At 45.5% G+C, this 21,175-nt stretch overlaps 1 protein-coding gene across 1 annotated transcript; it reads left to right on the plus strand.

Moving 5' to 3' along the window:
- The first annotated feature begins 2,324 nt into the window (after positions 1 to 2,324).
- Positions 2,325 to 4,343, plus strand: LOC145337396 (ribonuclease inhibitor-like). The gene is given in 3 exon segments (XM_080182174.1): positions 2,325 to 2,374; positions 3,849 to 3,956; positions 4,121 to 4,343. Coding segments are annotated over 3 exon segments (279 nt in total). The 3' UTR covers positions 4,242 to 4,343.
- The last annotated feature ends 16,832 nt before the right edge of the window (positions 4,344 to 21,175 follow it).

A 21,175-nucleotide genomic window follows, 5' to 3' on the forward strand; every position in this document is an offset into this window, starting at 1 on the left:
TTTATAAACTGCTACCTACACTTACCCTGCTAACAGCAATGATCAATGTACATATACGTCCAGTCCCTCTGATCCTGCAATCTGTTAACAATTCTACCGATTATTTTATATTGCTTCCTCATGTACATGTTTCCTGAAAGTCTCACCTCACACGTCTCTGCATTGAATTTAATCTGCCACCTATCTGTACACTCCACCATGGTCTGTTTTTCAGTCCCAAACTCTCCTCCTCACAGTTTCCGATGCCTCAAAGATTTCTGTGATCAACAAACTTTGAAATTTTCCTCAAGACTGCAAACACCGAGATCATCCATATATATCAGGGAAAAGCAAGGATCCCAATACTGACAGCTAGGATTCTCCACTACAGACACCCTCCAGCCTGGAAAATATCCATTACTCATCGTTCACCTAATTTTGTACTGACGTTGCTACTTTCCCGTTTATTTAATGAGCTTATGCCACAAGTCTGTTGTGTCACTGCATCAGATGATTTTTGAATATCCGTGTACACCACATCAACAGCAGAATCGTCATTGACCCTTTCAGTTGCTTCCTCCAATTATGATGTTGAGATGCCGGCGTTGGACTGGGGTAAACACAATAAGACGTCTCACAACACCAGAACTCTCCACTCACCTGACAAAGGAACAGTGTTCTGAAAGCTTGTGGCGTTTACTATCAAATAAACCTGTTGGACTTTAACCTGGTGTTGTGAGACTTCTTACTGTGCTTCCTCCAATCCAAAGCAATATAAAGCCAGTGGCGATCTGCATTTATTTTCCAACCAATGAATTTTGTTTTCCTGTGTCACCATTATATTCACCATTTCCCTTTTGAACTCAGTGTGGGCTGGCTCAGCATAGTTAAATGATCAACTGGCCCTCCAACACTCGTCTAAGTTTAAGACTAGTGTTCCAGGCTGAAGCCACAGACGTGACTAAATTGTATTGACCCACTCTTTTAGGTTGTTGCTATTGGCTCAACATCCACTCCAACAAAATGAGATAGCTTGGAATTAAACCCATATCAACTGATTGGAAAGTATCTATGCTCACAATGATATCAGCATCATTGTATTTAGGGACTCCTGTAGTGTAGGTGCAACGACAATGCTGTGAGAAAGAGAGTCCCAGGATTTTTGATCAGTCACTGTGAAGGAACGGTGACATATCTCCAAGTCAGGATGATGTGTATCTTGGAAGGAAATATCCAGGTGGTGATGTCTCCGTTTGTCTGATGATCTTATCCTTCTAGGGATAGAAATCACAAGTTTGTAACGGGCCATTGGGAATTGTTGCATTGAATCTTGTAGATGGTACACACTGCTCGCTCTGTATCTCTGTGGTGGATGGAATGAATGTTGAAGGTGCTGGGTGATGTACCAGTCAACAAGCAGAGTTATTCCGGATGGTGGCGAACTTCCCGTATCTTGAGCTGCACTCATGCAAACAAGTGAATTCAATCAAATTCTTGACATTGTCTTGCAGATGGTGGAAATGTATTTGGAAGTCAGGAGATGAGTTACTCTGTGCAGAAATCCTGGCCTTTAATCTTCTCTTACAGCCACAGTAAAGATATGGCTAATCTGTTTCTGACCTGATGATGGATGAAGTGTAATTGATGAAGCAGCTGAAGACGGTTGTGCCTCGGGCACTCCCCTGAGAAATTCCTGCTGTGATTTCCTGGAGATGAGATGACCCTCACCTCACCCACTCCAACAAACTGAGAAAGCTGGGAATTAAACTGCTTGGAAAGCAACTATGCTCACAATTATATCACCAGCATTGCACTTAGGGATCCTGTGGTGTAGGTGCACCCACAAAGCTGTGAGATAGCGAGTCCCAGGATTTTGACCCAGTCATTGAGAAGGAATATATTTCCAAGTCAGGATGGTGTGTATGTTGGAAGGGAACTTCCAGGTGGTGATGTTTCCATTCATCTGCTGCCCTTGTCCTTCCAGGGATAGAAATCCCCAGTTTGGAAGGTGCTGTGTAACGGGCCATGGTGAGTTGTTGCACTGCATCTTGTAGATGGTCCAAGAATAAATATCTTCTTTTTGCTGGTATTACTCCAACTGGTAGAGAGGTCTTTTTCTCTTTTTCAATTAATTTCAGTTTATCCCTGGCTCCTTTTGCTACATGTGGTCATATTCTGCCTTGGTGACAAGGGCAGTCACTCTCATCTCACACCCTGAGTTCAGCTCTGTTGTCCGTGTTTGCATCAAGGCTGTAATGAGGTGGGGGACTGAGTGACCCTGAGTAAGCACCAGCTCAGAGACAGCGAGCGGATCATTGCTAATTAAGTGCTGCTTGTTAGTCTCGATGATGCCTTCCATTACTGTGCTGATGATCGAGAGTAGACTGATGGGGTGGTAAATGGACAGATTGGATTTGTTCTCTCTTTTTGTTTACTGTCATATCTGGGCAATTTCCCACCATTTTGGGTAAATATCAGTTGTTGTAGCTCTAATGGAACAGCTTGGCTAGGAACAGAACAACTTCTGGAGCAGTAATCTTCAGTACTGGAATATTGTCAGGATCTGTGGCCTTTGCAGTATCCATTACCTTTAGTTATTTCTTCATATCATATGGAGTGAATCGAATTAGCTGATGACATATCTGAGATGCTGGGGACCTCTGGATGGTTCAGTCACTGAAGTTAATTACTAATATTTGAGTCATATCTTTTGCACTGATGTGTGAGTCATCTCCATCATGAGGATGGGATATTTGTGGAGCCTCCTCCTTCTGTTATTTCATCGTCCACTACCATTCACAGTGAAATGTGGCAGGACTGCACAGCTTAGATCTGAGCCGAGGAAACCAGTATTTCCTGAACGAGGAAAATCTCCAGTCAAACTGTCAGTGATGTGAAACAGGATTTTCGGATAATCCTTTTCCTATGTGAGGATCTCCTGGGAAGAGGGAACTTCCGGTAATTCCCGGAGATAGAACACTAGCCATACCTGCAGAAAATATAGAGCCTGTTTACTGTGGAATTTAATGGGAGACACCCCTCCCCTATAAACTAATCAAACAGAAATATATCAACTTTCTAATGGGAGAATAATCTTTCCTTGTTGTATAAAATCTAGGGGATGGATCTTAAGGATCTTAGCACAGTTTAACTCAGCCTGAGGTTAATGTAAAATGACAATAGATGTTAACCACAGAGAATCCTGAGAGATCCACTCTCACAGCTTTACCATTTAACTCTCAGTAAAATGTACAATTCTCATAAAACCCTGGATTTATATAACAGCAGAAATGATTTGAATTTCTGGAAACGTAGCAGGGTCAGTGAGATTCAGGAGGGTAATTCTGATGATCAGGAAATGAGACCAGAATGTGGGACATGTTTAAAATTACTTTCTTGTTCACAGGATATGGGCATCACCTCCTCTAGGGGCCATTAGCAGTGGGAAAAAAATGCTGGTCTAGCCATCAACACCCATATCCCATGGACAATTAAACAAAATATATATTTTGAGAGATGTAAAAGTGGTTCCCCCCAGTAGGCAAACCAGTGAGAGTGAATTGTTCATCATTTTTCAATGCTGACTATTGCTTTTTCCATTTAACAGAAAAGGTTTGATATTATTTGATTTATTATTTACTCATTGGTGTCAAAGCTTACTGTACATAGGGAAGGAAAGGAAAGAGTCCAGAATGTAGTGTTACAGTCACAGCTAGGGTGTAGAGAAAGATCAACTTGGGTGAGGTATAGTATCGTAACTTAAATCAGTTCACCACTGCAGCTAAACTTCCGATAGAAAAACAGACCCAGCTATTTATCCTGCTGAATACTAATCTGAATTTAATGTGTTTCTCACTTTCTCCATTTAGCCTGGGTAGCAATAAAGTGAGAGATTCAGGAGTGAAACTATTGTCTGCGGCTCTGAGGAATCCAGGATGTGAAATACAGAAACTGGGGTAAGTATCAGACTGTGTGAGGTTGTGTTAATAATCAGTGGAGATCTAACACTGTAAATTATTATCAGTGTCAGTAATAGTGTCATTAATAACCATTCCACATAATTCCTGTCAGTATTCGTGTTAAACACCGCGGATTCACTCTGATTCCTGAAATCTTTCTCTCTCTGATCTCCGGTTTGGAGAGTAACAGCCTCAGATATTCTCACCTCTGCTCTCAGTACAAACCAGTCAGTGATGTGTCTGAACCTGAGTTACAATAAACTGAGAGATTCAGGAGTGAAAGATTTAACTAATCATTTATAATTATTCTCAAAACCATTCATGAGAATAAAAAAGATGGACAAAACAATTAAATGTTTATAGAATTACCAGATATGGCTGGTCACATGTTTAATTTAGTTTAATTTGTCATTCAGATTACAGATGTTTCTGTCTGTCGGCTTCTCAGTTTAACATAGAAAACTGCTGTATATTAGTAAGGCAGATTACAAACTACATGGAATTCTGATGAGTTTTATCCCGAGGGATCCAGTCTCAAATTTATATTAAACGGAGCTTAAGGAGCATCTTAAAAGAGAATGCAGAGATGGAGGTGGGGAGGGTTATGAAGAGAATTCCAGAGCTTACAGCCCAGCAGTTCAAGGCACAGCTCAGCTCGCAATGGCAATAATCACAGTGCAGAATAGTCTGAATCATGTCCCTATTAATAATGGACATTGTTTTTAAGAACACAAATAATGATACTAAATATACCATTACTATCAGTATTCATGTTATTAAAAACACTATCCACTATTAGTAAACACACAATAAGCTGAGGATCAAAGTTGGAGACCCTGAAATGAAAGAGACAAAGGCAGCCTGGATATGAAGTTATCTGAGTGACAGGAAACAGGCAGGAGAGGTGAACTGTACCTTTTCATTGATAGGAAGCTGACAGTGACTTTCCCCAGCAACCAGTACTGTGTTACTGCGACAAATTTTCTTTACATATACTACCATATTAGACTTGGGTTTATCTAAAAATGAGATGTGAATCTGGTGAAGCTCCAGCACACGGCCACCAGACCACAGAGTGGAAGCAGCATATAGAACATTACAGCACAGTACAGGCCCTTCGGCCCTCGATGTTGCGCCGACCAGTGGAACCAATCTAATGACCCTCTAACCTAAACTATTCCAATGTTATCCATATGCCTATCCACTGACCATTTGAACGCCCTTAAAGTTGGCGAGTCCACAACTGCTGCAGGCAGGGCATTCCACGCCCTTACTACCCTCTGAGTAAAGAACCTACCTCTGACATCCGTCCTATAATTACCACCCCTTAATTTAAAGCTATGTCCCCTCGTGTTAGCCATCACCGTCCGAGGTAAAAGGCTCTCACTGTCCACCCTATCTAACCCTCTGATCATCTTGTATGCCTCAATTAGGTCACCTCATAACGTTCTTCTCTCGAATGAAAATAACCTCAAGTCCCTCAGCCTCTCCTCATAAGACAAAAGAACAAAATCAGCCCGGGAAACAGGCCCTTCGGCCCGACGAGCCCGCGCTGCCATCTCAACACCACCAGTCCCCCCGCTCCACCCATGACCCTTGTCGAATGTTTTATGGCCATCCAGATTGAGGGGAAAACTGATTTAGGGACAATTTATTCCTGCCAATCAGCCTAACAGCACATCTTTGGGGTGTGGGAGGAAACCGGAGCACCCGGAGGAAACCCACGCAAGCATGGGGAGAATGCGCAAACTCCCACAGACACCGGCCCAAATCCATGTGTCTGCACAGCAATCAGCGATAGTCACTGAGCTGTCGTCTTGCCCAGTATCTTGTCCAGTTTCGGCACACACTAACGACATGAAGCACTAGGCCAATCTCGAACAACCAAGAGCAGCCCCAGTACGACCCATTGCGTGTATGCCCCTCGTTGGACACAAGGCGGACCGACTTAAAACCTGTGAATGAAAAGAGAAAAACATTATTATCATACTATACCCATTTACATTACCAGGGACGCCCCAATGCTAATGACCCTTACTTAAAAGGTTCTCCTATATCCACCCATCTCCAACTCAGTCATGTGCCTGCCTAAGTTACTCTTAAAGGATTCTAGCGTGTTTGCCTCCACCACCTTACTTGGCAGAGCATTCCATACCCCCACTACCATCTGTGTGAAAAACCACCCTCTAATATCTGTGTTGTACCTCTCCCCCCTCACCTTAAGCCCATGGCCACTTGTCCTACGTGTCTCTATTATAGGAAATAGCTTACCTCTGTTTACTCTATCTATACCCTTCATAATCTTATATACGTCTATTAGATCCCCCCTCAGTCAGCGTCTTTCAAGGGAAAAGAGCCCCAATTTCTTCAATCTTTCCTCATACCCCAGTCCTTCCATACCAGGCAACCTCCTGTTAAACCTCCTCTGCACTCTCTCCAGAGTCTCCACGTCCTTCCGGTAGTAAGGCAACCAGAACTGGACGCAGTACTCCAAATGCGGCCTAAACAACGTTCTGTACAACTGCAACATTAGACTCCAGCTCTTATACTCTATACTCCTTCCTATAAAGGCTAACATTACCATAGGCTTTCTTCACCACACTCTCCACTTGCACTGCCACCATCAAAGACTTGTGCACTTGCACCCCCAGGTCTCGCTGTGACTCTATACTCCTTACGGGCTTACCCTTTATCATATAACTTCCTCCTACGTTATTCCGGCCAAAATGCATCGCCTCACATTTATCTGGATTAAACTCCATTTGCCATGTATCTGCCCAATCAACCATCCTATCAATATCCCGCTGTATTGCCAGACACTGCTCCTCACTGCCCGCCAATCCAGCCATCTTGGTGTCATCAGCAAATTTGCTGATCACACCACTTACTCCCTCTTCCAAATCATTTATATACACTACAAAAAGAGGTCCCAGTACTGAGCCCTGCGGCACACCACTAGTGACAGACCTCCAGCTAGAAAAAGACCCCTCCACAATTACTCTCTGACTCCTCTTTGCAAGCCAGTTCTCAACCCATCTAGATACCTGACCACAAATCCCATGAGCTTTAATCTTCTGTACCAACCTACCATGAGGGACTTTGTCAAACGCCTTACTGAAATCCATATAGACGACATCAACGGCTCGTCCTTCGTTGACCGTTTTTGTCACCTCCTCAAAGAATTCTACCAGATTCGTAAGGCAAGACTTCCCCTTTACAAAGCCATGCTGCGTATCCTTAATCAGATCGGAACGCTCTAAGTGCGCATACATCCTATCCCTAAGAATCCTCTCCATCAACTTGCCCACCACTGACGTTAAACTCACCGGCCTATAGTTACCCGGGCTATCCCCCCTACCCTTTTTAAACAACGGTACCACGTTCGCTATCCTCCAGTCCTCTGGGACCTCACCTGTGTCCAAAGAAGAGACAAAGATTCATGTCAGAGGCCCAGCAATCTCATCCCTCACCTCCCTAAGCAGCCTAGGATAAATGCAATCGGGCCCCGAAGATTTATCGGTTTTAATGCCAGCTAAAAGCCCTATCACTTCTTCCCTCATAATCAATAGATCTTTCAATTGGTCTACAGCTCCCTCAATGACCGTACCAGACATCAAGCCCTTCTCCTTCGTGAATACCGACGCAAAGTATTCATTCAGGATCTCCCCCATTCCCTCTGCCTCTAAGCACAATTCCCCACGTCTGTCCCTAAGAGGACCGATTTTACCCCTAGCCACCCTTTCGTTCTTAAGATAGGAGTAAAACGCCTTTGGATTCTCCTTAACCCTACTTGCCAAAGCCATCTCATGCCCCCTCTTTGCTCTCCTAACTCCCCGTTTGAGATCCCTCCTACTCTCTCTGTATTCCTCCAACGCTCTCTCTGTTCCCAGCTGCTTTGACCTGACATACGCCTCTCGTTTCTTCCTAACCAGGTCTTCTATATCTCTGGTAATCCACGGCTCTCTAATCCTACCTTTCCCATCCTTTCTCCTAACCGGCACATGCCTTTCCTGCACCCATTGCAGTTTTCCCTTGAACCTTCCCACCATACCAGGCAACATCCTGGTAAACCTCCTCTGCACCCTTTCCAATGCCTCCGCATCTTTCTTATAATGCGGCGACCAGAACTGGTTGCAATACTTCAAGTGCGGCCGCACCAGAGTTTTGTATAGTTGTAACATGACCTCACGGCTCCGAAATTCAATCCCTCTACCAATAAAAGCTAACACACCGTATGCCTTCTTAACAACCTTATCAACCTGGGTGCCAACTTTCAGGGAGCTATGCACATGTACCCCGAGATCTCTCTGCCTGCCAACACTACTAAGAGTCCTTCCATTAGCCCTATATTCTGTACTCCTGTTATTCTTACCAAAGTGAATCACCTCACACTTTTCCGTATTAAACTCCATCTGCCACCTCTCAGCCCAGCTCTGCAGCTTATCTATGTCCCTCTGCAAACTGTAACATCCATCCTCACTGTTTACAACTCCTCCGACTTGGGTGTCGTCAGCAAATTTACTAACCCATCCTTCTACACCCTCATCTAGGCCATTTATAAAAATGACAAACAGCAATGGCCCCAAAAAAGATCCTTGAGGTACACCACTTGTAACTGAACTCCAGGTAGAATATTTCCCATCAACCATCACCCTCTGTCTTGTATCAGCTAGCCAATTCCTGATCCAAACTGCTAAATCACCCTCAATCCCATGCATCTGCATTTTCTGCAGTCGCCTACCATGGGGAACCTTATCAAATGCTTTGCTAAAATCCATATACACCACGTCAACTGCCTTACCCTTATCCACCTCTTTGGTCACCTTTTCAAAAAGCTCGATAAGGTTTGTGAGGCATGACCTACCCTTCACAAAACCATGTTGACTATCCCTAATCAGTTTATCCCTAATCAATATGATAGACCGAGCTCAATCACACCAAAACCAATGGATCAGATCAGAGATCTGCAGTCTTGCCATATCCACTCATAGATAGTGTTAGACATGGAACAAATGCTGGACATGCTGGTTACATTAGGCGACACAGTGGTCAGCACTGCTGCCTCACAGCGCCAGGGACCAGGGTTCAATTCCAGCCTTGGGTGACTGTACGTGTAGAGTTTGCATATTTTCCCAGTGTCTGTGTGGGTTACCTTCCACAGTCCAAAGGTGTACAGTTTCACCTGATTGGCTATGCTACATTGTCCCTGAGTGTTTCAGGGTGTGTAGATTAGGGGTATTAATGGGTCAGATATGTGGAGTTACAGAGATAGGGCCTGGATATGATATTCTTTCAAAGAATTGGTGAAGACTTGATGAGCCAAAGGGCCTCCTTCTACACTGTGGGAATTGTGTGATTCTATAAACATGCCACAAGAATTCCATCATTACTGATGAGGGAACCCAGAGCATCAGTGCCACCTTCAGCCAGAAGTGCTGAGTAGAATGATTAATCTCAGCCTCCTCCTGAGGTCCCCAGCATTACAGATATCAGTTTGATTCACTACATGTGAGGTAAAGAAATGACTGAAGGCACTGCGTACTGCAAAATCTGTCAGCCTGGCAGTACCCCAGCAATGGTACTGAAGAATTGTGTTCCATAACTAGCCATTCCCGTAGCCAAGCTGTTCCAGTACAGCTACAACACTGGATCGACTGGACAATGGGGGAAAAAGGCAGGACAAATCCAATCTGGTGAATTACTACTCCATCAGTCTGCTCTTGATCATCAGAAAAGTGTCATCCTTCCAGTGCCTCATGAACATCACTGCAGGAGTTCCTCAGGGTGATGTCCGAAGCCCAACCACCTTCAATTGCTTTATCAATGTCCTTCCTTCCATTATAAGGTCAGAGTGAGGATGCTCACTAATGATTGTACAATGCTCAGTACTGTTCACAATTCCTCAGATACTGAAGCAGTCCATGTCCATAAACAGCAAGACCTGAACAAAACAGAAAATACTGGAAAATCCCAGCATCCTGACAGCTTCTGTGGAGAGAGAACAGCGAACCCTTCAAATCTGGATATCTCTTCAACAGAGCTAGTGCATTAAGGTCTGAAGAACGTTCAGACTTAAGCTGATAAATGGCAAGTAATGTTTCACTACACAAATGCCAGGCAAGGACCATTTCCAATAGAAGGGAATCAAAACCATATTCCCTTTACATTGAATGGCAGCACCATCACTGAATCCTCAACCAGCAACATCCTGAGTGGTGGGGGCCACACTGGGACCATTGAACAGACACTGAACTGTAAACACTGTGGCTCCAAGGGTAGATCACAGCCTGGGAATTCGGAGATGAGGAACTCGCTTCCTGTCTCCCAAATTGTTGCCCAAGGCACAAGTCAGCAGTGTGATGGAATCCGCTCATCTTGCTGGATTGATGCAGCTTCAGAAACAGGGAAAAGGAGCCACTGGATCAGCTGGCCATTCACCAAATTAAACATTGACTGTCTCTACCACTGACACACAGTGGCAGGATTTTACCACATACAAGGTGGAATGGAGCAGCTCACCAAGGTTCCTGAAACAGCATCATCCAAACAGGCACTATCCATCACTGAGATGGGCAAGGATATCAGAAGGATGGAACACCATCCAGCTTCAGATTTCTTTCCAAACCACACATCATTCTGACTTGGAATATATTGCTTTTCTATCACTGATGTGGGATCATAATCCAGGATATCCCTTCCTAACGGTTTTGTACCAGATGCTCTGCGGAATTTAAGAAGATGAGTCACCGGCTCCTTCTCAAGGGCAATTGGGGATGGGCTGCAAGTGTTTGCATTGCCTGTGACACCACCATCCCCTGAAATAATTAATAAAGACCAGCGCTACCCACTGAAGGGATGGGTAATTGTGCTTGTGTGTAACTCAAACACAGTCGGTGCAACTTGTGGGCCGAAGGGCCTGTTTGTGCTGTAGTGTTCTATAACATCTATAACAGTCACAAAGGAGAGAAAAAAAATAGCTGCTACAGGACAAATTGTGTGACCATTGTTCAGGCCAGAGGAATTCTAAAGATAGATCTGGTGGAACTATTCAATATACCCAGCGAGGGTCTCAATGTCCTGGTGTTGTGCTGTGTTCTATACAACCTGGAGTTAGAGTGGAGAAGCTTTGAACAAAGTGTGATGCAATACAATGTTGACCAGATGCTTCATGATGAGGAACCCCATGGACCACAGGCCAGGGACATGGGATATGTGTCAGGGAGGATGGAGATTCAGTAATACAGACATGTTTTCCATGGACCTTAACTCACACAGCCATTCAGTGTAATAAATCTTCCACCATCTCCAGCACTGTTACTGTTTCTGTGAATGTTTTATAATTTCCCTGGAGTCGTCACTACATGAAACAAAGACATTGGAATTGTATTGAGCTCATTCAGTGCTGTATTTCCCATCTCACATTCCCAGTGAACTGTTAAAGACCCAGTAATATGGTGAAGGATTTATTTAGTGGTGTTCCATCTCTGAATTTACTGAAAATACAAACATAACAAAGTGACCGGTAACAACAAAGTATAACCCTGTGAAACCCAAGGAAGCAACCCCACCGTGACAACCACCCCCATCCCCACACTTTCCACTGAGCTACAGGCAGGATCTTTATCTCTCTCCTCTGGGAATTTCAATGACTGTGGCCTTTGTCCTCGGATTTCCTGAGTCCTGGAAGGATCCAGCCGACTGTGGGACCTCTGCACAGATGCTGGAGTTGTCTCCATCATCGTAATTTCATGAGGTGTTTGTGTTACAGTTGGAGCAGAAGAGGACCCACTGTCCACACCAGGGCCATCCTGAGAGGAGCTCCCAAATGCTGCAGGCAGCCACTCCTCTATCCATTCAGGACAAACTGGACCCTCCCTGTTCAGCTGGGAAGTCCTGACAGTGACTCCAGGCACATTTTCCCATCCCTCCCACAGCCCGTGTTCCACAGAGCTCCTGGAGGTGGTGAGAACATGCAGCTCATGTGTATTTGCTGTGGGTGATAGGCTGGATGTGACTCTCCATGAAGGTCACCAATCTCTCTGTGGAGGATGTTATTTGTGCTCATCCCTGAGACATGGTAACACTGCTGGCCTGGATTGACTCCTCCATCCTTTGTGTATGGATACACAGAGCCTTTGGAAACTCCACCGGATATTAAAATACCTTACACTGCAGCTCCAGTATCTGCTGCATTGTTAAAGACTCCAGTCACATTTCACCTTCCACAAGCTGGCTCTACCCTCTCCCCTCAAGAGTGTGAGTGAACTCAGCTATTGCTGCCTCCATCAGCTGCTCGGGTTTGTGTGTGCTGTCCTGTGCTGCCAGATTGTAACCCCTTTGCTACTCGTGTGAGACAGTATCTGCTCTGGCGGATGTTATGGGGAATAATATGACAATCCATCCTCTGACAACCCCTCCTCATCTTCAGGGGTGCACACTCATCTCCCGCTCACCACAGCTGTTGATCTGTGAGAGAGTGAAGAATGTTAGAGGGTAATGCACATTCCAACATGTCCTGGAGACTGTTCCTAACCCAGAGCTCCATCTGACCAATGGTGAACACACAAGCACCAGGTTTTGGACTCGGCAGCAGAGCCTCTCCTGTGCCCATCACTCACTCACTCACTCTCTCTGGATCCACAACCCATCTCCCCATCAGTGATTGCCCACCCAGCCTCCAGGTCTCCCAGCTCCAGCACTTCATCTTCCATTGACATAAGGATGACACAATCCAGACACTGTCACTCTTGGCTCCTTCTCTGACGCTCTGTGCCCTCTTCTACAAGCACATAAATTTCCATTGTTACTCACCCATCAAAGACACACACAAGCCTATGGTGCTGCCAGACTGCCCATCATGGGCCCACCAGGATGGTCACTCAGTGTGGGCAGTGCAGCAGTCATCTCTGACTGACCGGAACCCTTCACAGAGAGGCTGACATGTTCCTGAAGATTGATGCTGCTGTTTGGACATTGCCAGTGTCTGGGTGGAGATGTTCTTTCCACAATTTCTCTTCCATCCTTATTCACATATCAGCCTGTAAGTTTAACGCTCACCTTGTCAGAACATATCAGGTTATTGATCCTTTTGCCTCACTGCAGCCACGTGCTGCCTGCTCTGGCCCTCGGCAGTTTCTATCCAGACTTGCTTGGGTTGATGTGACAGGTCTCCTCCTCCAGTCCTGAGGGAACAGAACCTCCCTCCAAACCGATATAGCCTTGAGAATTTCCAGGGAAGTGTCAGTGAGTTGGGTTTAATCTGCCTTCTGCCATTTCAGCCCTTTGTTCATTAACCAGGGCTCCCTCACTGCTCCCTTCAGAGCCTTTAAAAGTGCTGCTGGCTGCCTTTAAATCTGGTGCCAGCTTTGCCTGAATGGGATCTTCCCCTGCAGCCAGTGGTTAAGCTCTGGAATGCACAGGGTTTTGGGGGAAGGTGGGGGAATGACACTTAGTGAGTTGCTCATTCGGAGAGTCTGTGCAGACACAATGGGCCGAGTGGCCTCCTCCTGCTCTGTAACAATTCTGTGATTCTGCCTGTGCTGCCTGAGTGGACGGATTCCCCTAACCTGTCAGATATTAATGTGTCCGTTCTGGTTCTGTGTGGAGTTGGTTAGTTCAGTTGGTTTGGTGTCTGGAGTGTGATGTGGAATGATGCTAATGTTGAGGGTTTGGTCCTCGTACCGGCTGTGGGGTTCATGGAGTCCCAACTCCTTCCAGTGCCCGACGTTTACTAAGTTTTGTCCCTGAAGCTACATGTAACGAATTGTCTCTCTCTCTATTGGAGAGAAATATTAATATTTCATTGGGGACTATGGCTACTAACACTGTCCACACGGCAACATCACCAACTCCCAGCTGAAATATCGATACATTTCCAACCATTATCTTCACAGAATTGTTCTGGTTCACAATGAGTCCATTTGGCCCATCGTGTCTGTACTAGCTCACCAAATTAGCATTAGGAATTTGTGTCATTCTCCAGCCTTTTTCTCGTATCCTCGCTCAATGTTTATATTCAAATAATCATCTAATTCCTTTCTGACTGTTTCAATATAGCCTCCCTCCACCACACTTCCCGGCTGTAATTCCAGACCCGAACCACTGGCAGTGTGAAAAAGGTTTCTCTCTCATCATCTTCAACCCCACCACACACTCCATTCCTGAGTCACTGACCATCCCATGTCCCTCCCTGTGACTCAGGGTACGGACATGGGAATCCTGTGCTCTTCCCTTTCACCATCATCCTTTTTGTCATTTAATCACTCCGACACTTCCATTTTGTTCTTTCCTTGTCACCCGCCCATCCCCAGCTCCCTGTCACTTAAAACAATTTAATTCACTGCTACTTCCAAGTTTTAATTTCAACTAATTAAACTGAAACTAAATCTATTTCTCCATTCACAGATATTGTCTGACCTGATGAGAGTTTCCCACATAATTATTCATATTTCAGATTTACAGCATTAATATAATTTTGCCTTCTGTGTGAACTGAAGTTGTGTTTCTTGAATGTCCCGCGCTGTACATTATTACTGTTAATGATCTTATTCTTAAAAACACTGTGGATTTACTCTGATTCCTGTTAGTTTTCTCTCTCTGATCTCCAGTCTGAAATATAATGATCTCACCGATTCTTGTGCCGAGGACCTGGTCTCTGCTCTCAGTACAAACTGCTCACTGATAGATCTGATTCTGGGTAACAATAAACTGGGAGATTCAGGAGTGAAACGGCTGTCTGTGGCTCTGAGGAATCCGGACTGTAAAATACAGAAACTGAAGTAAGTAGCAGACTGTGTGAGATTGTGTTTATAATAACTGAATATTCAACAATATAATTTCACCACTGGTATTTGTATAAAAACACTGCCCATTACTATTGGTGTCAGTTATGAATAAGGAAAATTGCTTTTCCTCTGACTCCTGTTGCTTCTCTCTCTGATCCCTGAGCAATGGGATGTCAGTCCCACAGATCCTTATATTGAGGGTGTGGGGGAATAATGTTATAGTGCACCCTCTGAGGTTCTCTCCTCCTCCTCAGATGTGCACAGCTCTCCCCGGACACAGGCCCTTCGGCCCATCAAGCCTGTGGCAGCGACTCATTCTTATTCAGACCCAATACTTGTTGCTCATTCACAGTTTCTATTCCTCTGTTCGTCTCCCGTTCATGTTTCTATCGAGATAAACCTTGAACATTGGGAACGTGCCTGCTTCTGTCAACTTCACTGGCTGTGCATTCGAGGCACCCACCACCCTCTGTGTGAAAACTTTCCCCGCACATCTCCTCGAAACTTTCCCCCTCTTGCCTTCAAACTGTCCCGTCCTGTAGTTGACCTTTCCACCCTGGGGAAAAGACTCCAACTATCAACCATATATTTGCCTCTATCAGGTCACCCCTCAGCCTCTGTCTTTCCAGTGAAAACAATCCGAGTTTATTCAACTTCTCTTCATACCTTAACCAGACCAGGCAATGTCCTTGTAAACCTTCTCTGGTTCTGAATATTGTTAGGGGCCTATAAATGATTCCCACAAGTGATCTTTTAACTTTGTTAATTCTTATCTGTACCCAAGCTGATTCTGCATCTTGATCATTGGAACTAAGTTCAACTCTCTCTACTTACATCATCTGTTACTAACAGCAAGACTCCACCACCATGTCCTGTCCTCCATTTACTGTCATCTATTCACTCTCCCCTTCTCCAAAGCATCCACATCCTTCTGGTTGTCTGGCGATCAACACTGCACACAATATTCCATATTGGGCCTAACTAAAGTTTAATACAGCTGTAACATAACTTGCCATTTATACTCGATGCCCTGGCCAATGAAGCAAGCATGCTGCATGCCTTGTTGACCAAGTTATCCACCTGTGTTACCACTTTCAGGGATCAGTGGACAAGTACGCACAGATCCCTCTGTATGTCAACGCTCCTGGTGTTTTACTCAGACAGGGAAGGCTGGGGGACAACCATGTGGAGTTCTATCAAATTACAGAAAGAAACCTTTCTCCTTCGTTTGAGGGGGCAGTAACCAGTTGTATTGATTTAAGGCATTGAACAGAAGTTCCAGAGGAGAATTGAAGATGGCTCAGTGGTTAGCATTGCTGCCTCTCAACATGAGGGACCTTTGTTTAATTCCAGCCTCTGGTGACTGCCTGTGGAGTTTGCACGATCTCCCCGTGTGTGCAGGTTTCTGTCAGGTACTCTGGTTTCTCCCACAGTCCAACCTAGTGTAGGTTAGGTGGATCGACCATGCTAAATTATCCCTTCGTGTCCTAAGATGTGTAGTTTTGGTGGATTTGCCACGGTAAATGTCCAGTGATAAGCAGTTGTGTGGGCCTGGTTAAGATGCATCTTCGGAGAGTCAGTGTAGAGTGGATGGGGCGATTGGGCCCCTTCTGCACAGTGGGGATTCTCTGGTTCTGTGGAAATGTTTTTTCACCCAGAGGGTAGTGGGAATCTGGATCTCACTGTCTGAAAGGGTGGTGGAGTCAGGAACACGCACAACATTTAAGAAGCATTCAGACAAACACTTGAAATGCCGCAGCGTACAAGACTATGGAGCAAGTGCTGGTAATGGATTAGAATAGATTGGTGCTTGATGGCTGACACAGACACGGTGGGCCGAAGGGCCTCTTTCTGTGCTGAAAACCTCTATAAAGGCCCAGGGATTGGAAGTTATGAACCAGAACCTGAATTTTCACTAATCCCTGTTATTTCTCTCTCTGATCCCAATGCAATGGAATGTCAATCACATTGATTTTTGTGCCCTGGGTGTAGGGGAATAATGTAACAGTGACCCCATGAGGAACCATTCACATGCTTACAGGGGGACAGGTGTCACCCAGTCTCACAATCCTTCTTTTGTGAGAAAGAGAAAAGCGTGAATGGAGGCAATTGTTAAGACGCAGGCCAGAAAATCCAAGGTGTTTTGTGAAGTTAGCCTGGACCTTTGGTTTTACATTTGATTTTGGTATTGATGAGCATGAGGTGTTTCACCCCAGGAATGAATCAAGTGACCCACTAGGATGCTTTTATCAAACACAGTTTATTTAAGAATGCAATTAGAATATAACAACAAAAATTAGCATAACCTTTACCAATTGCAAGACATAAAGATGACACAGTATAACTCATAACAGCTAGCTATCTCTGTTGTTCCAATATAAAGCAATACCCACAGACATGCACCCTTCTCCAACATTAGTTAGCACAAAAACAAACGTGCTCACGTGTTGCCGATTTTCCAGCTTTTTAACACTTCCAGACAGCCAACCGACAATTGTTTTCAGAGAAGGATTTAGCCTCCAAACAGCCCAATCGCAGAGAGGTAACCCCAGTCTCTGACAGCTTCCAACACAGCAACACTTCAACTGCAAAAACTCCAACTTCAGAGAGGGAAACAGCACTGCTGTTTGTCTTAACTTCAAGCAGCTTCTGAAAGCAGAATAAAAACTAGAATCCTCTGTGAAAAATAGCTGTCCCTCAGTCACATGACATAACCTGTCAATCACCCACAATCAAGCTCTACTCTGCCATCCCAGGGGAACACTGAAACAACAGAACACTGTATTAGTTCAGATTAAAATCAACATGATGTCAATTATACTGCTTCAGTAACAATAAAGGAAACCGGTTACAGATAGCACGGTGCAGACAGTATAACCTGCATAGAAACATGATTAAAATAGAAACTAGAAGCAGGAGTCGGCCATTCGGCCCTTCGAGCCTGCTCCTCCATTCATTTTGTTCATGGCTGGTCATCAAATTCAATATCCTTCAATATTCAGTATATTTCTTAAGGGTTTAGTTTGTAATCAAATGTACATTCCAACACATCCTTCAGCTGGTTCCATGTTACCAGTGATGGGCAAACAGGTGGATTTACCCTGATTCAACCTCACGTGCTATAAAATGATTCACCACCTTCTCAGAACAAAGCAACTTATTCATCCTTTTGCCTCGTGTAACCGTATAACCCACACCTGCCCAGGTGCTGCGGGTACCAGAGAGTCTCCTGTGCCCATCCATTCAACCGCTCGCTCTCAGCTCCACAACAAATATCACAATCAGTGATTTCCCACCCTGTCTGCTGTTTACACAGTTCCAGCGCTGTGAATTCTAGGTGTAAGGATGGCAAGATCTGGATGCTGTCACCATTTTTAATTCATTTCCTGACATTTCGTGCTCTCTTCTACAGACATATAAAGTTCCATTGTTACTCTCCCATCAAAGACACAAGCCTGTGCTGGTGACAACCTGACTGACCATGTCTGCAGAGCAAAGGTCTCCTGCATGTGACCATCTCATTCTCACAGTGCAAGAGTTATCTGACTAACCAGAACGCTGCAGAGAGAGGCTGACATGTCTCTGACAGTCAATGCTGCTCTCTGGGCATTTCCTGTGTCTGTGTGGAGATGACCTTTCTACATTTCACTTTCATCCTCATTTGACCTCATATGCCTCTGCTTACATGTTATAGGATGCTTCACCACCATGTCAGAGCACAGCAGGTTCTTCATCCTTTTGCCTCACTGCAACCACATAACCCACGCCTGCTCAGGTCTCCGGCAATCTGCATCCCGTTATACTTGGATTGATGTGGTAGATACTCTCCAGTCCTGAGAGAACAGAAATTTGCTCCAAACTCACGTAGCCTTGGGGAACACGACCAAGTGTTGCCAAGTGCATCATTGAATTGAGTTTAATCTTCCTCCTCCTATTTCAGCCCTGTGTTCAGTAACCAGGCCTTCCTCACTGCTCTCTCCAGAGCTGCTGCCTATGAAATTGCTGCTGGTGCCAGCATTGCCTGAACCGGGACTTCCCCTGCAGCGAGTGGTTAACAGCTGGAATTCACTGTCTGAGAGTGTGGTGGAGACACTTTCAGTTGAAAATTTCCAAAAGGGAATTGGATTATTATCTGAAAAGGAAGTATGTGCAGAGTTACGGGGACAATTTGGGGGAACAACACTGAGTAAATCGAGGGATTGCCTTCATTAATTGAGGGATTGAGTTTAGGAGTCGGGAGGTAATGCTGCAACTTTATCAGACCCTTGTCAGACCCCACTTGGAGTACTGTGCGCAGTTCTGGTCGCCTCACAACAGGAAGGACGTGGAAGCTATTGAAAGGGTGCAGAGGAGATTTACAAGGATGTTGCCTGGATTGGGAGGCATGCCTTATGAAGATAGGTTGAGGGAGCTGGGACTCTTCTCCCTGGAGAGACGAAGGTTGAGAGGCGACCTGATAGATGTTTATAAGATGTTGAGAGGAATAGATAGGGTGGATTCTCGGATGCTATTTCCCAGGGCTGAAATGGTCGCTACGAGAGAACACAGGTTTAAGGTGCAGGGAAGCAAGTACAGAGGAGACGTTAGGAGTAAGTTTTTCACTCAGTGGGTGGTGAGTGAATGGAATCGGCTGCCGTCAGTGGTGGTAGAGGTGAACTCGCTGGGGTCTTTTAAAAGACTTCTGGATGAGTATATGGGATCAAATGGGATTGGGAGTTACAGATAGGTCGATGCCTTAGTAGGTATAGAAGTGATCGGTGCAACTTGTGGGCTGAAGGGCCTGTTTGTGCTGTAGTGTTCTATGTTCTATGCTCTAAATTGCTGATTCAGAGAGTCAGTGCAGACAGTGTGGGCCGAATGGTCTCCTTCTGCTCTGTAACAATGCTGTGATTGTACCTGAGAGAGATACCAATGGCCCTTAGTGGACACTGGTTAAATTACCTAACCCTGTTAACACTGCAACATCATCAGCTTCCAGTTAAAATATCGATACATTTCCAAACATTATCTTCACAGAATTATTGCCGAGCACCACGAGGTGAAATGTGTCTGCCCCGGCTCACCAAACTAGTATTAGGAATTTGTCTCATTCTCCTGCCTTCTCCTCGTATCTTTACACATTGTTTCATTCGAATGTTCATCGACTGCCCTCTGTTATGCCTCAAATCAGCCGACCTCCACCACACTTCCCGGCTGTAATTCCAGACCCGAACCACTGGCAGTGTGAAAAAGGTTTCTCTCTCATCATCTTCAACCCCACCACACACTCCATTCCTGAGCCACTGACCATCCCCTGAGCTACTAGAGCTTAGGATCTAAGGGCTGGGGAGAAAAGGGCCAGGTAAGTTTGCGTTGAAATCGTTGCTCAATATTACTTCAGGGAATAATGGAGGGGCATGTGATATGCTGTTTCTGTATGATGTGGGAACTGGTGGACCCCAGGATCCTTCCCAGTGACCATGTCTGCAGTAAGTGCAGGTTGCTGGAGGAACTCCAGCTCAGGGTAAATGAGCTGGCGTCTGAGCTACAGACACTGAGGCTCATCAGGGGGAGAGAGGGTGCCACTGACACTGGGGTGCAAGTGACATCCACCCCCCCTAGACTGGTTAACTCTAACGGGCAGGAACAAGAGGGGGCTGCTGAGCGGAGGAAGGAGGGTGGGGAGCGGAGGAAGGAGGGTGGGGAGCGGAGGAAGGAGGGTGGGGACCAAATGCCTCAGCCTCTCAATCTGCATAATATGTTTGAGGTTCTTGCTTCCAGTCTGGACGAGAACAAGGGAGGTGAGGTCGGTGAGCAAACTGCACACGGTACAGTGATGCAGCAGGACATAGGCAAAGAGAAGATGAAAAGGAACGTAGTAGTAATTTGGGATAGTGCGGTTAAGGGTATTGACACTGTCCTTTGTCACAATGACAAAGTGCACAGAAGGGTGTGTTGTCTGCCTGGTGCTCGGGTCCAGGATGTTGCATCTGGGCTGCAGAGGAACCTGGAGTGGGAGGGTGAGAATCCGGTCGTTGTGATACATGTGGGTGCCGACGACGTAGGCAAAATGTGAACTGAGGATCTGGGGAGGGAGTATGAAAAGCTGGGAATGGAATTAAAAAGTAGAACCGACAAGGTGGTTATCTCTGGGCTACTGCCTGAACCGAGTGCAGATGGGCGTAGGGTTGATAAGATTAAGGAAGTGAATGGGTGGCTCAGGGATTGGTGTGGGAGGAATGGGTTTGAATTTATGGGACATTGGCACCAGTATTGGGGTAGGTGGGACCTGTACAGGTGGGATGGGATTGGTCTGAACCGTGCCGGGACCAGAGTCCTGGCGAATCCTGTAGATAGGACTGTAGACAGGGCTTTAAACTAATTGGGGGGGGGGGGGGGGGGTGCGAGGGTAGGTGACATTACGGGGTCTAAAGTTAAGGAGAGGGTACAGGTACGGGAAGAGGCCAAGGATGT

The sequence above is a fragment of the Carcharhinus amblyrhynchos genome, unplaced genomic scaffold (assembly GCF_965287045.1).
Source record: "Carcharhinus amblyrhynchos unplaced genomic scaffold, sCarAmb.v2.hapA scaffold_48, whole genome shotgun sequence".
Lineage (NCBI taxonomy): Eukaryota > Metazoa > Chordata > Chondrichthyes > Carcharhiniformes > Carcharhinidae > Carcharhinus > Carcharhinus amblyrhynchos.